We start from the raw sequence: 14,016 nt of genomic DNA, 5'->3' as shown, positions 1-14,016 counted from the left end.
ATAAAAAGTCAATAGAAAATATGAAAAATCTATTTTTAACTTCAACTATATTAATGTTATAACGTTGCAATTAAAAGATCTATTATTGCTACTAGACAAGTCTAGAAAATTAGAAATGATCAATGAAAAATAAAGATAAATTACAACTTTCTTCTTTTTTTTTAAGAAAAAGAAAGGAGATAAACTAAATTCAGAAACCCTTTGGTTTTTTTAATTTTTTATAAAATTAGTAAAAAAACTAAAACCATAATAACTATTCTCGTCTTAATCTCTTTTTACAAAATAATTATTTTATTTTTTTCTCTATTTCACTTTAAGAAACAATTGTACATTAAATAATTTACAAAAAAAAAAAACTCAAGTAAATAATTCAGAAATAAAAAAACATGAATATCATCAAAGAATATATGTAAAACAATATGTTACTTTCGATATTATCCATAATGATATAATTGCTTTCATTGCTCTTGTATAACAACATGTTAGTGATGAAACGATTGTGTATAATATTAGAAGAACAATACATTACTAGCCAAAATCGAGCATCTATAGAGTCAACGTTAAGGCAGACTTATGTCTAATGTGGTTGGCATGTTGGAAGGTAGTTTGCCTCTTAAGACAGTCAAGAATTCAATCATTCAACTCTTTGCAGCTCCATGGCCAAAGATCTAATGGATGCAATGGTTGAAATGAATTCATTCTGGACAATCACCCAAACAAATCCTCCTGCCCCAGGTCGTGTTTGAACTTCCATGCTTCGGTATATATCTCGTTCATACTTCAATATTGGCTACACCAGTTAGGATAGATATTCCAAATGGCATCACTTAACATACCCAAATATAGCAATTAATTTTACTCCAAATATATGCTTTAGTCTAATACCAAGTTGGAACAATTAATGTTAGCACAAACACGTTAAAAGAGTAGCTGAGGAAATTTCATGTAAGATTTTATGGAAGGAGGAGCTCAAAATATTTGCAAGTGCTGTAATTCATAATTGGCTCGAGCAAAGATTAATCCGGAAATATTCTGTATCAAATATGCCCACACCCTGGGACATCTATGCACAGAATTTTTTCTGGATGAGCTTCCTTAACTCATAGCAAACCATGATTGTAACATCCCTAATTCAGACTTTAAGATTTGGTAGGCAGGCAGGCAGGCATGCATCCTTGGAGAACAATCACATAAATACTGTAAAATACTAAACCCAACAAAAAACCAGCTGCCCAAGATATTAATCCTTTATCTGTGTCTCACCAATTCATTGGTTTCTCTAGCTGTTCAGGTACTAAAAATATGGGTCTTAAAGCAATAAAATTATATCCACTTATCCTACAACAGAAATTTTTTGTTATACTGTAAAATAGCTGAAAGTTCGAACCACAACAAAAACCATTCCTATGAAATGTAAACCCAACCAGAAAATTAATAATAAAAAAAAAAAGGATAAAGAAACATTTCACCTCTCCTACAATAAACAAGGGTGAGAGAAACACCAATGGATGAAATTATCTCCATCACTTGCTCTCGTCCATGGGGTTGTTACGATTACATGACTGAGGTCTTAAATCCTTATCATCTTGCCATGTATCTCCTGACTCAGACATCTTTGAAACAGAATCTTCGAGTGCCTCGAGGAAAGACAAAACCGTGAACTTGTCTGCAACAAATGGAAAAGGTAATTAAATAAATTAATTTGATTCACAATGAAGCACACATAGCACTCTCCAATGCAAAAATTTACACACTGCATTCAAGACATACAATGAATTTAGAATACTAGCAAAGCTATAGATTATTGGAACTTCAGACTACTCACATTTACTTGGGTCAATTCCAAACTGAGACAAATCTATCTGTCCTGTTCGAAGTACCTATAACAGAGAGAGAGCAGCCTCAAGAAATTACCCAGTGCCTTGTGAAATTACAAACAAATAATACGGTGGATTCTGATTCCTCACATAAGTAAATGAATCTACTTGTTGACGGAATGGAGGGCTCTGCAGCAACTCCAACAGATCCTCCGGTGTCCATTGACCCTGAAACCTCACTAACTTCAAATTGGGGGAACATAAAACATAGAAAGAAAACTTTAAAGTGCAACTATTCTGTACCTCAGGTAAATATGAAGCTAATCGCTCTTCCAATGGCAATGTCTCAATCAATGGCATTATCAAATCTGGCTTCAAAATGTCCCCTAATTCCAAGCCTGGCAGAGAAAACAAAAGCAGAGAAGTGGAGTTATGTCAAAGCAAAAAACTAGGAAAAATATTTAGTTACACCACAAAGTGCCTTTTTCCAAAAGGTATGATAGCAAATATGAACACCCAACAGTCAACAGTTCTTGAGAAGCAATAAACAGATTACAATCATACGAATAAAAGCAAAGAAGTTAACCAATATGGCATAACTTTGACACACACCAACATCAAGTAGAAAGTGTTCCTTCAAAAACTGCCCTACTCTCACCCTTTGAAAAGAGTTCTTGAAACTGGTTAAAATATTGGATCAAAAGCACAGCCACTTAGACAGCTATTGCCTTACACTTGTAATATGATAACTATGATTTCTTTATTACTTATACAATATCTATGAGAAAAAACCTTCACATGGAAATATACAACAATAACCATTTAAAATCTGATTTGCCTCAGGACTACGCATCTAGCTTATGTCATTAACCCTTGGTGGTGGAAGCAAAAAAACTTGCTACACTTGCTACAAACACACGTGCGCATGTGGCAAAAGTGAGTTCAAACATCCACAGTAAGTGAACAGCCCAAAGTTCACAGATAATGGCAACTATAAACTCAACAGTTTAGAAATTACCAGATACTAGTAAATATATTTAAAAAAATGAAAAACCATCACCTCCATCAGGATCACCAGCTATCTCTGCAACAGATGCAATCACAAACAACCATGTTAGAGCTCAAAATAATCTAAAGCTTAATAAAGAAAATAGTATCAATCATTCTGCAACTAGAGTACTAAATACCTGCTGGCCCAATGCTGCTCAATATTCTTTGCAAGTCTTCCAATTTAACTGGCCCTGATGAAGAGGTTACATCACTAATTGCTTCAGCACCTAAGTTTGTAACAGTCAAGTTTCCAGCTCTGAAAATTTCAGGTAGAAAAAGCATAAGAAAAACATACCAGAAGTGGCAAATAATATCTTGAACAAAAATAAAAGGACTATGAAAGCCATGTAGGAGACCTTCTGTATAATAAGGTTGCTTAAAAAAACACATGATACATCGAGATCAAGTTACGTAGCATTCCTTCCAGTTCCTTACAGGTAGGCAGATGCAATAGGACAGCCAATTACCAACCTATGGATTTGGTTGCTCTTAAAAATATTTATACTTAGGTTCTTACATGCTTCACATCTCCCTCTAGGAAGTATAGATGGAATAACACTGTGTGCCATCACCTAATCTGATTGCACATTAATGACAAGCTTACTGCTTAGATTTTCACTGAATTACAGAAAGTCATCCTACAGGCTTAGTTATGTCATACAAATAATTTAACACAATCTGCTTCAGCGAAAACCATGGCATGTTATATTAGAGCTCAGAATCAGTGACACTTCTTTCAATCTAAAAAAGCCAGGTAAGGACTATGAATAGAGGAGACAATAAAACGTTAATACAAAAAAAAAATACAATAACAACAAACCAAACTGCAAATTCATTTGAATTTTCAACATGCATTGTTCAGCATTCAGAAACAGAAAATCTGACCATAAAAGCAAAGGAATCTACATTTTCTACAGATGTTGGCATCTGCTGTTAATAACAAACTAACATTTCATTCAACATTTGGGCAGTTGCCCTGATATAGACATACTATTCAACATCAGGCCACAGTTTCTTCCCTGATATAGACATACCTACCCCTAGAATTGAAGGCCAAAAATAAAGCAATTTGCTCTATTTGTACAAGACTTTTAACCCCTATTTCAACCCCTAAAACCCCAAATCACCTATATATCACAAACTGATGTTGAACTTTAGAAGTTGTGTCAATAAACATTTATTCAGCATCAATTTGCATCTTTGGTCCCCGAATGCCAAGATGGTAAAGTGCGGCATGCATAGATGGTAATAGGATTGATTACACATTTGATATCTGAATTATAATCAAATGCTCAATTTGGCACCTAAAATTTAAAAATGTGAAATTAAAACTCAAACTATCTTTCATTTATTAGTTTACACATTTGACTAAAGGATAGTTAAACGTGTAAGATGTCCAAACACAACCAATAAGACGTGTCTAAAAATGCTATCATTTTTCCTTTGCTATTTTTTATTTTTTTAAAATTATTTAATTTTAAAATTAAAAAATAATAAAAATCTGGAAAACATTTCACAGAAAAAGTCCAAAAGGAAACAGAAGAAATTCAAAAAAATTAAAAAAAAAAGAAAGAGAAAGAGGGAAATTAGGGGGAGAGATGGATGGCAAGGGAAAAGAAGGAAGGGTTTAGGATTTATTTTTGTTTTTTGAATTTTTTTATTTTCCATTTTTTTATTTCTAATTCCAAAAAAAAAAAATGACATGGCAGTTTTTCGGACATGGTGCATTTTTATTGACTATTGTTGGACACATTACGCATTTGATTAATGAAGTTAGTCTTGAGTTAAATTAATAAATGGAAGTAAAAAGAGGTATCCAAGGATCGAGCTACCCATCCAAGCACACAGGCTTGGCCACCTTTGGTCGCACGTTTGCATGGAATATTAGGCCCATGCCAACCTAACTTGACTAGATTATTATTATTAACAAATTATATATTTTAATTCTAAACTATATTATAAAATACAAAATATTAACATAAAGATAATATTTTATTATTTTGATAAATAATAGCCAAATAGGCAAGTCAAGCTTGTGCTTAGATTGTACAAAGGAAGGCTCAATAGCCCCTACCCAAACCTGGCACAACTTGGCCCATAGACACCTCTAGAAACAAAGTTTAGTACCTAAGTGCACATTTTTAAGCTAGCCTATAACACTAAAAAAGCCCTTCTACTTTCCTAAATTTCTCATATAAGACCCTGTCCTTTTATTGTACTGAGGCTGAGCCCTTAAAGTAATATTTTTGTTTAATTAATGCCCTATTTTGCATGGAAACCACTAAAATCTGCTACTTCTACCACATGAACGTCTACGTGATCATTATCTCTACCAAGTCAATATCTACATGGAAAAATATAAAAATTCACGTTGAGTTGACACTTAGATGACATGTAGCACTCGCTTACATGGCATACAACATCAACATCTACAGAGCATTTTTTCGCAAAGTACGTGCCATGTAGATGTTGAAAAGTAAAGATAACAGCCATGTAAATCCTGATGTGGTGAAGATAACAAATATTAATGGTTCCCATCCAAATAACGATTCAATTAACCAAAAATGATGCTTTGACTTGATTGAGTACAATAGGCATAAGGGCTCTGAAAATTTTGGAAAAGTAAAAGGGTTTTTTTAGTATTTACCCTTTAAATTTTAGGTACCAACTCAAACAATTGGTTATAGTTCAAGTACCGAATATGTGATTAACCCACAATAATAAAGTGTTGTCATAAATTTTTATTAGGAAACTATAGCTTTTACTTTCAAATCCTTTTCCTTTAGGAGCTAAAATCCTTATATTGCCTAAAGAGCAAGGTGCGAAAAAAGCTCTCACCTAAGTGAAGTAACGACAACATGTATGTGAGTGTGTGTGTGTGTGTATAAAATAAGCTTAAAATATCTAATTCCGATAATAAACTCTAAAGAGTGGTCCATTTTATCCTAGAAAACATGAGAAATTTCTTTTTTGCTTTTTCAGCAAATATGCATGATTTCAGTCCCGAGTTTGTTGATGAACTACTCAAATATTGAGAAGTAAAGTGTTTGATATTGTCGCCCTTTTCACTATGAAAGGTACAGCTAATGAAAAATTTAAGAATAAAAGAAAAGAAAGAGAACTTCAATCAGGCATGCTTTTTTTGCACCTACTGCCTTACAAAATAACATCCCTAGGCACTCACGTGATTAAACATGCCTCACCCAAAAGGGTCTGAGGCACTTTTGTTGTTTAGCACTACAACTTAATGCCTAGGCATGAACCTTAACAACACTGACCAAAACAATTTAGCCATGGTTGTCAAATCGGAATTCAAATCTAAAATTAAATCATTTATTTCATGAATCAAGAATTGGAAATTAAATTATAAAAGTTTGCAAAGTCTTAAAATCAGTTTTCAATGACATTCATATATGGAAAACAAACAAGTGCACAACATAGATTGAAAAATGAACAGATTTAATATATTATTGAATCACCATGTAGCTTGATTCCAAATGGCATTTTCCATTATAACATGCGTTTCAGTTTGAGCCACACCATTACCAGTTATCACCTAAACAAATATCACATGCTTAGCAATTGCTATTGTAACATAATTACCATATCAATTTAACAAGTAACACATTTGGCATCCATAACTCATATCATGTAGGAGTTACTGCACAAAAGATATATTCATTCCTATTTCGAAGCATAGCAAGTGGCAACCTATATCTATCCTTCTAAGAAAATATCATCAGCAAGTAGAACAGTTCAAAAATGCTCAACTTTCAAACTAATTCATCTAAATGGGGAAAAATAGTGAGTTTCATTTACTCTAAATCCCTAGGATAAAAGGTTTTTCAATTTTGTCTTTTGTGTGTGTGTGTTGGTGGCTGATGGTGGGGGGTGGGGGAGACCAAACAAACAAACAAAAGAGAAAAGACGTGTTTCTACTATAATAACAGCTGAATCATTAGTAAGCACCTTAGTAAGCTTAGTAAAATTGATCTTCTATTGTTTTTTTATTTCTATCCACATCCTCTTTGATGTTCCTCTCGTCTTAAATATCCTCCACTAAATCACATCTGCTCATGAGAACATATATAGGTCATCCCTTTACATGTTCAAAGCCACTTAAAATGTGTTTATCTCATTTTTCCCTTAATGGGTGCAATCTGTACCTTTTCCCTTATGTACTCATTCCTAGTTCTTTCTTCATAAGCTTACACATCTAGCATAGCATTTGCATCTCAACCACCCTCATTGTTTGCATATGTTCAAACTTTCAAACTAGAAACTTTACTCTTTATATAGCTAAGGCTCTCAAGAAATTATAAAATGTAAATTGGTATCATCAGCTAGTTGATAATATCCCATCCTAACTGATAAGACATAAGGAAATAGTAAATTAAATTCTAGTAATTAATAAATCATAATCACCAAAATGAAAACTATCTACCTAATAACTAGAGATAAATTTATAAATACCAAACACTACCCTTGATATCATAATCCTCTCAATTACCAAAGATCTTGGACAACCTGATGCCTAAGATCAGCCTCTAGTCATCAACTCAACAAATTCAATATTAATTGCCCCGTATCAGCCTCCAGTCATAAACTCAATAGATTTAATGTTAAATTCGATTTTCCACATTTATAAACACTACAATGTCTAATTTCTCTCCTAATCCACCACAAATCATGTAAGCAGATTCTTCAATGTGTCCAACATCATATTTTAAAACTAATTTTAATTAACAAGTATTGGAACCATTTTAATCTGTGTTGCTTGGACTCAAGTGCAGGTAGTGCCAGAGCATCTGATTCGTCAGTGCCTTAAATCTAAGACACAGGATATGGCTAAAAAAGATCTAAAAGTAGGATATAGGTGCAAGGACTCGTTCTAAATTTAATAAAATAGGATACGTTTATTCAATTTTATATATTTGATTTGCTTCAGTATAAGTGATTAAGCAACCATTTTAGTATAATGAAAATGTGACAAAGGATTTTAGTTTAATGAAAATGTGACAAAAGATGAGACTGGTGTTTCCTTTAAAGAAACAGAGAAAGAAAATTATAATGGACTTCTTTCTCTTCTAATCACAAATGGGCTTTTCATATATTAATATGCAAATAGGCTTTCCAGTTTTAATAGGTTTTGAATTTAAAAGCTTGAAGAACCCTAAATTTCTAAGAGATGATTCTTTTCATGTTTGATCTGTTTATGCAGCACCTCTCCCTCTTTCTCTCTTGCTCTAAGTTCCTGCAACATTCTTCCACCACTGCTCCCTATACCCACTCTTTCCAGCAATACCCTAAGTCACCCACCAATCTTATCTTCTATGTTCTCTCTCTCTCTCTCTCTCGCTCTCTCTCTCTCTCTCTCCCCTTGTTGTCTTCTCTCTGTTATAATCCCTTTCTTTCAGATTTCCAGCATCTGATTCTCTCTCTATTATCTCATCTTTCGTTTTGGATTTCTAGCATCTAAATTACCCAATAAAAGCAAGACTTGAGAAAAAAAAAATGAAACTAGCTTCGAGCTACACTCTTCTGCCAAAGTGTCTTAAGTTATTTTACCATGTCAGACACAGATCCGATATCGCATTGAGGATTATGCTGTGTTGACATGGGTACTCCTCCATTTTTTAATAGTCTGAGCAACATAGATTTTAATACTTGGGCCAAAAAACTATTTTAATAGTGTTTTGCTAAGTAATTGAGATATATGATCCAAGGAATATGAGAGGCTAGAACACAAGTCATCTGAAATCTAAGTTCATGATAACAATATTATATAGGTTTCTACTTTGCAGTTTGCAAAACTTTATAGAAATTTTTCTAATCAAATTGACATTCATCGTTAAACTCTCATACAAAATAAAAATTCTCCTGGCTAATCAAACCCAATATGGCAATTGTAAAACCAAATAAAAATCATGAACTATCTTAAAAAAAGTATGGGGGAATTCTTTGCAACAATGGCTTTACCTTGATGAAATATCATCTTCAACCATGTCTTCAGACACTTGCAAAGGTGCAGAAGCATCAGGCTCTTCGTCACCAAGGAATTCTGTTGAATAGAATAATAACAAACAATCAAAATTTGTGGAAATTCCCTCTCCCCCACCACCGCAGCCCCTCCCCCCCCGCCACAAACACACACACATCAAGCAATAGTCATGCTTTAAAATATCAAATTTGGGTAATATATGGAGTCCTCATCCACTGACAGAGCAATATGGGTAACAGGGAGTTAGGCTCAAATCTTAACAAGGAGAAGGAAAAAAAAAACAAAGGTGTATAAGACATCAGTTAAATGATCTAAACAAAATCAGTTCGCAACAATGCCTAATGGAAAAAAAGCAAGACATGGAAACTATGCATGCAAGGGTTTACAATTTTGTGGCATGAAATACACTTACAAAAGATAAAGTAAAAAGTCAAGTCTGAGAGTTGATGGAACAGAAAGAGAAAGAGAGAGAGACTGGTTGAAAAAGTCATGTTTGATAAGATAACATATTTGATTACATCATCATAAAGTGAGATGAGGATGCTTAATGACATATTTGATTCCATCATCATAAATTAAGATGAGGATGCTTCAAATAAAAAAAGGGAAGAAGAAACAGTTAAAAGTAAAAATAAAACATTCAGTAACCAAAAGAAAAAGAGAAACATAACCAATGAAATCATGTTGGAAATCAAAATAAAGATAAATACAAGAATATGTTCTGTTGAAGTTATAAGGCATCCATACAACAAAACACCAAAAAGCGAATGATTTATTTTATCATACACATACCAAAAAGATTCACAGAGAGATAACCCAGATGGTTAGGACACAGCTTTAATACTACAAGCATAAACTCAACAATAAAGTAATCCATCTATACCTAATGGTTGATTGATGATATTATTTACTGAGCTACATAATTGTGAGTCATCTTCTGCTTTAGGCTCCTGAGAGAATAAGAATAAAATAATTTATCAATAAATAGCAGAAACTACATTACACAGGAAGTAAATTAACAAATCTGACCTGCATCCAGAAAAAGAACTTCCGGTCGTCGGTATTGAACTTTAATATGTAAACCCTGCCTGATGCTTGATTAACCTGAGTTAACCAAGAATAATAATATTCAAGATTACTTAAAAGAGATTCCAATTTAAAAATTAACTCTTTCAAAAGATTTCAATAATTCAAAAGAAAATTAAATACCTTCTCAAAAACAGCCTCATCAGGAAAAATAATCTGATCCTATGATGTGTTGTGTCAAGGAAAACTGAAAACGTTCTCAAAATAAAAAAAAATAAAAAGAAAAATTACATGAACAATTAGAACAACAGAGATCATGGCAAGGCAATGAAACCAGGGTTAAGTAGGCATTGAAGCTTAATGCCATATCTGAATATGAACTGTGAAACTGAGCTTTTGAAGGACAATAATCAAAACTCAATTCTTAACCATATCAGTTGTTAATCAGATGGAAATATTAATCAATGTGAACAATGAGAAGGATATTGTCACTGACTTGCAACTTGCAAGGATGGGCAACAGAGCTAACCATTTCAGCTGTTACCAAGATGAGAAGATAAAACTAATTTGAATAATTTGTAAAATCTAGGTGAATCCTTAACTGAAAGAACATATATTTAAAAAGAAACAAAATGAACAAAAACTTAAATGGTAGCTAGCAGAACACATGGCCCCCAGCAAATATTAAAGATTGTACTCTGTTTACAAACTTGCTGGGTGACAATTTGCTCGAATAACCAAAGAAAAGCACAACTTTGTTCCATTAGTGGTGATAATCAGCCATCAAAGAACATAAGTCCCTGCTATGTACTCTTAAGTCAAGCAATTTGGACTTTAATATTATGAATTCTGAAAGGTTAAACAGGTTAGTTAGCCAAGTTTAAATGCTCTAAAAGCTTAAATAGTTTCCAGCTTGGAACCATAGACCTACTGGGTTAAGTAGTAGTCCAGGAGACATCATAAACATCAAGATAATATTTCTATTTTAGTAATTTTGGTATGCTTTTGATTGATAATGATTCAAATATTGTAGCCATGGGAATCTAACTTACTTGCAACTCCTCTAGATCTATCTATCATCAATCGGTACTTTAGCATACTGTTTTTTTTTTTGGCTCAATTATTTTAGTATACTTTCGATCGATAAAAGTTGTATGTTATTTGGTTCATTGATGCATGGATTCCTGTGTTACTTGCTCCCTTTACCTCTAGAGACAAAGAGAGAAAAATCATTACAAATAACTATGAATTAATATTTTAGTAAGCTTCTAATTAATAGAAGTCATAATTATTTGGCTGATTTAGGCATTCATTGGTAATCTAAATCAAATCCCAATTTGCATATCTTTGATAATATTTAACAAACTTTGTATATCTTATCCCACCAACTAGGTCCTTCGAATACAATATGCTGCCAAATTTTGCAGCACCCTTTTCCTTCAATTAGAACACTTCTTTGGTTACCATCCCACCTTTATCAAACCCTAGTCCAAACTCTTGGCCTAACCCTTAACCTCAAAATCCATATATATTCTCCTAATTGAGGCCCACTGCTGCCCTAACAGAGGCAGAATTCCCCAAACTTGAAGAATGTTAACCAATCATTAGCACTTGCTAGTAAAAATAAACGAATAAAGGTGGTATAATCCAGAAAGACTGTATGAACAGCCTAATGCAATGTCTTCAACCTAAGTAACAATATTATTGTGACGATAATTTCTTTAAAAAATTCTCAAGCATTAGCCCTCAGGAAACCATGATTAATGAATGACACTTTAACCAAAAGAAAAGGAAGATACCTATTCCAAATATAACGGAACTAAGCAACCTTGGTGAAAATGAATCACGAGAATGAGGCAGAATGAAATATTGAAGTGAGACAACAAAACAAAATATAGGAAGTAGGATACATCTTCGATAGCATTTTGTGTGCGATCAAGCCACTGAAAATGCACCAGTCCCTCCTCACCCTAATCCAGAAAGGCAGTAAGCTCACAACAGTTAAGATAAAAATTAATTTAAACAGAAATTCTGAAGGAAATATGATCAATTTCACTAGTCTAAGACACAAATGTTACCCAAAAGATAAAATAATATGTATATCAGAAATTGCTTCATTTGTTAATACCCTAGTTATGCGAATGAGTCCTTTACGTGTATCAGGGACAACCCTTTTTCCTTCCAACAACATTTTACCAGCACGAAACTCAAGCAAAGTCTCCTGACAACACAAGCACGAGAGAGAGATTTTAAAACCACAGCAATAAGTTTCAAACACAATAAGTTAAGACATTCATTCATTCCCAAAAACTTTTAGGAAAAAAAGCTTTTTATTTAAGTATTTAGTTGAGGCATTACCTGCATTGCTGGAAAAGCTTCGGTGGAGGACGAACCCATTAGCAGCTCCACTTCTTTAAGTAACTTTGAAAACAACAAGAAGAAAAAAAATTCAAACCAATTTGAAAAGGAATACAAAACCCAGAGCAAAGAAAGAGATATAATTCAAGGAACGAGCTGCTGTTTAACGCAATAAATTAACGAGAATTGCCATATAACCGCCCAAAGAGAAAACCCTAACATGAGGAAGAGAGTTTTATGGTTTCTCAATCAGGTAACAAACAAGGGCTTATCATCATACCTGTCTTTATATAGCGGTGTTTGTATGTAGAATTTGATCAATCTCTTTTTCTTCTTTTCCTTTTGGGATGCAAGGATTAGATGGGGAAGAACAGCAAGCTCCAACTTGAATTCTGTATATCAATAGCGGCCGAGTATTGCCTTTGCAAAATCAGACATCAACTTTACTAATATTACGAAATGCACCCAGTTCTTTTCTTAATTAAATTTTATCAACTGTCTATAAAAATGTTTACACCGTACAACTAAAACACGTCAAATCAATTCTTTTGTTATTTTTCATCAATCTTTTATAAAAAAAGACGTGATTTTATAAATATTTTGCATTTATACTAATAAAAGAATTTAATAGTAATAATAATTATATAATAATTTTTTAAAATAAAATAAACTGAATACATAAAATTTTTAATACCCTTTCAATGAAAAATCTTCCCTTAAATAGTTTTTAAAATTAAATTATTGAAATTTTAATTTTCAAAGATTTGGAAATTTTAATTTTCAAACATTTGAAAATTTTTAATGATTTATCGTACACATCCTTGTAAGTAGTAATCCATAAGAATCATCTAATCTCAAACCAATCAATATGAAATCTAACATATCACTTATATTATGAAATTATAAATTGTAAATATAAAATATTATTTAAATGTGAAAAATATTACACTAGTGCGATTTTTTCATAACTTAAAAATTTTAACATTTGTTAGTTTGGTTAGCTCAAAGGGACAATCTCAAGTGGGGGAGTGAATTGAATATTTTAAAAACTTTTTGAAACTCCCTTTGCAAGATAAAACTTTTTTGTACTACAAAGATGAAAAACCTTTTAAGACCATGCAATAAAGTTATAAGAGTCCTTTGGTGAGTTGATTGAAAAATGGTTTGCAAGTGAACGCACAAAGATAGGATTTTTAACAAATACAAAAGACGCACAATATTTATAGAGATTCGACCTCAATACACATGTCTTCTCCTTTAGCTCACAAGAAATTTGAAATCCACTATAAAAATACTTTTTCAAGCTCAAGTATAACATTTACAACAATGCCTTTTTTCGAACTCAAGCACAGCCCATACATTATTTTTTCACGAGAGCAAGCACAAACCATATAAAAGCCTTTTCACGAGAGCTAGCACAACCTTTCCAATGCCTTTTCACGAGAACAAGCATAACCTTTTTACCTTTCCACAGGCTAAGGTATAACATATCAACACTACCTTTCAAATGTTAAAGTATAACCACTTTAAGCATTCTATCTTTCAAGGGTAAGGTCGAACCTTTACAAGAATTACAAGGATAATGAAGTGTAAGCTTAAGAGTGCCTCTAAGTAGGCTAAATATTATCAATGAATACAAGAGAGGATGATGAAGGCTCAAGAAAGAGTAATAAGGCTTTTAAGCTCAAGCTCAAGCAACTAAACATGATGAACACTTGATTTGAAGAGTGATGAAGAAAGGATTTTGTCACGACCTAAAATCGA

General features: G+C 32.8%; 1 protein-coding gene across 1 annotated transcript; it reads right to left on the bottom strand.

The window, feature by feature from the left end:
- On the bottom strand, positions 1,227-12,639 carry LOC18589509 (26S proteasome regulatory subunit RPN13). The gene is made up of 14 exons (XM_018128325.1): positions 12,533-12,639; positions 12,253-12,315; positions 12,023-12,115; positions 11,805-11,864; positions 10,078-10,116; positions 9,898-9,972; positions 9,752-9,818; positions 8,847-8,928; positions 3,005-3,123; positions 2,878-2,901; positions 2,121-2,215; positions 1,968-2,045; positions 1,826-1,880; positions 1,227-1,666 (listed from the first exon to the last, which is right to left on the bottom strand). The coding sequence occupies exons 2-14, from the start codon at positions 12,289-12,291 to the stop codon at positions 1,524-1,526; spliced, it is 969 nt and encodes a 322-aa protein (XP_017983814.1). The 5' UTR covers positions 12,292-12,315; positions 12,533-12,639; the 3' UTR covers positions 1,227-1,523.

This window comes from Theobroma cacao, chromosome 9 (genome assembly GCF_000208745.1).
Source record: "Theobroma cacao cultivar B97-61/B2 chromosome 9, Criollo_cocoa_genome_V2, whole genome shotgun sequence".
Taxonomy (NCBI): domain Eukaryota; kingdom Viridiplantae; phylum Streptophyta; class Magnoliopsida; order Malvales; family Malvaceae; genus Theobroma; species Theobroma cacao.
This window is presented reverse-complemented; position numbering and strand designations above follow the sequence as displayed.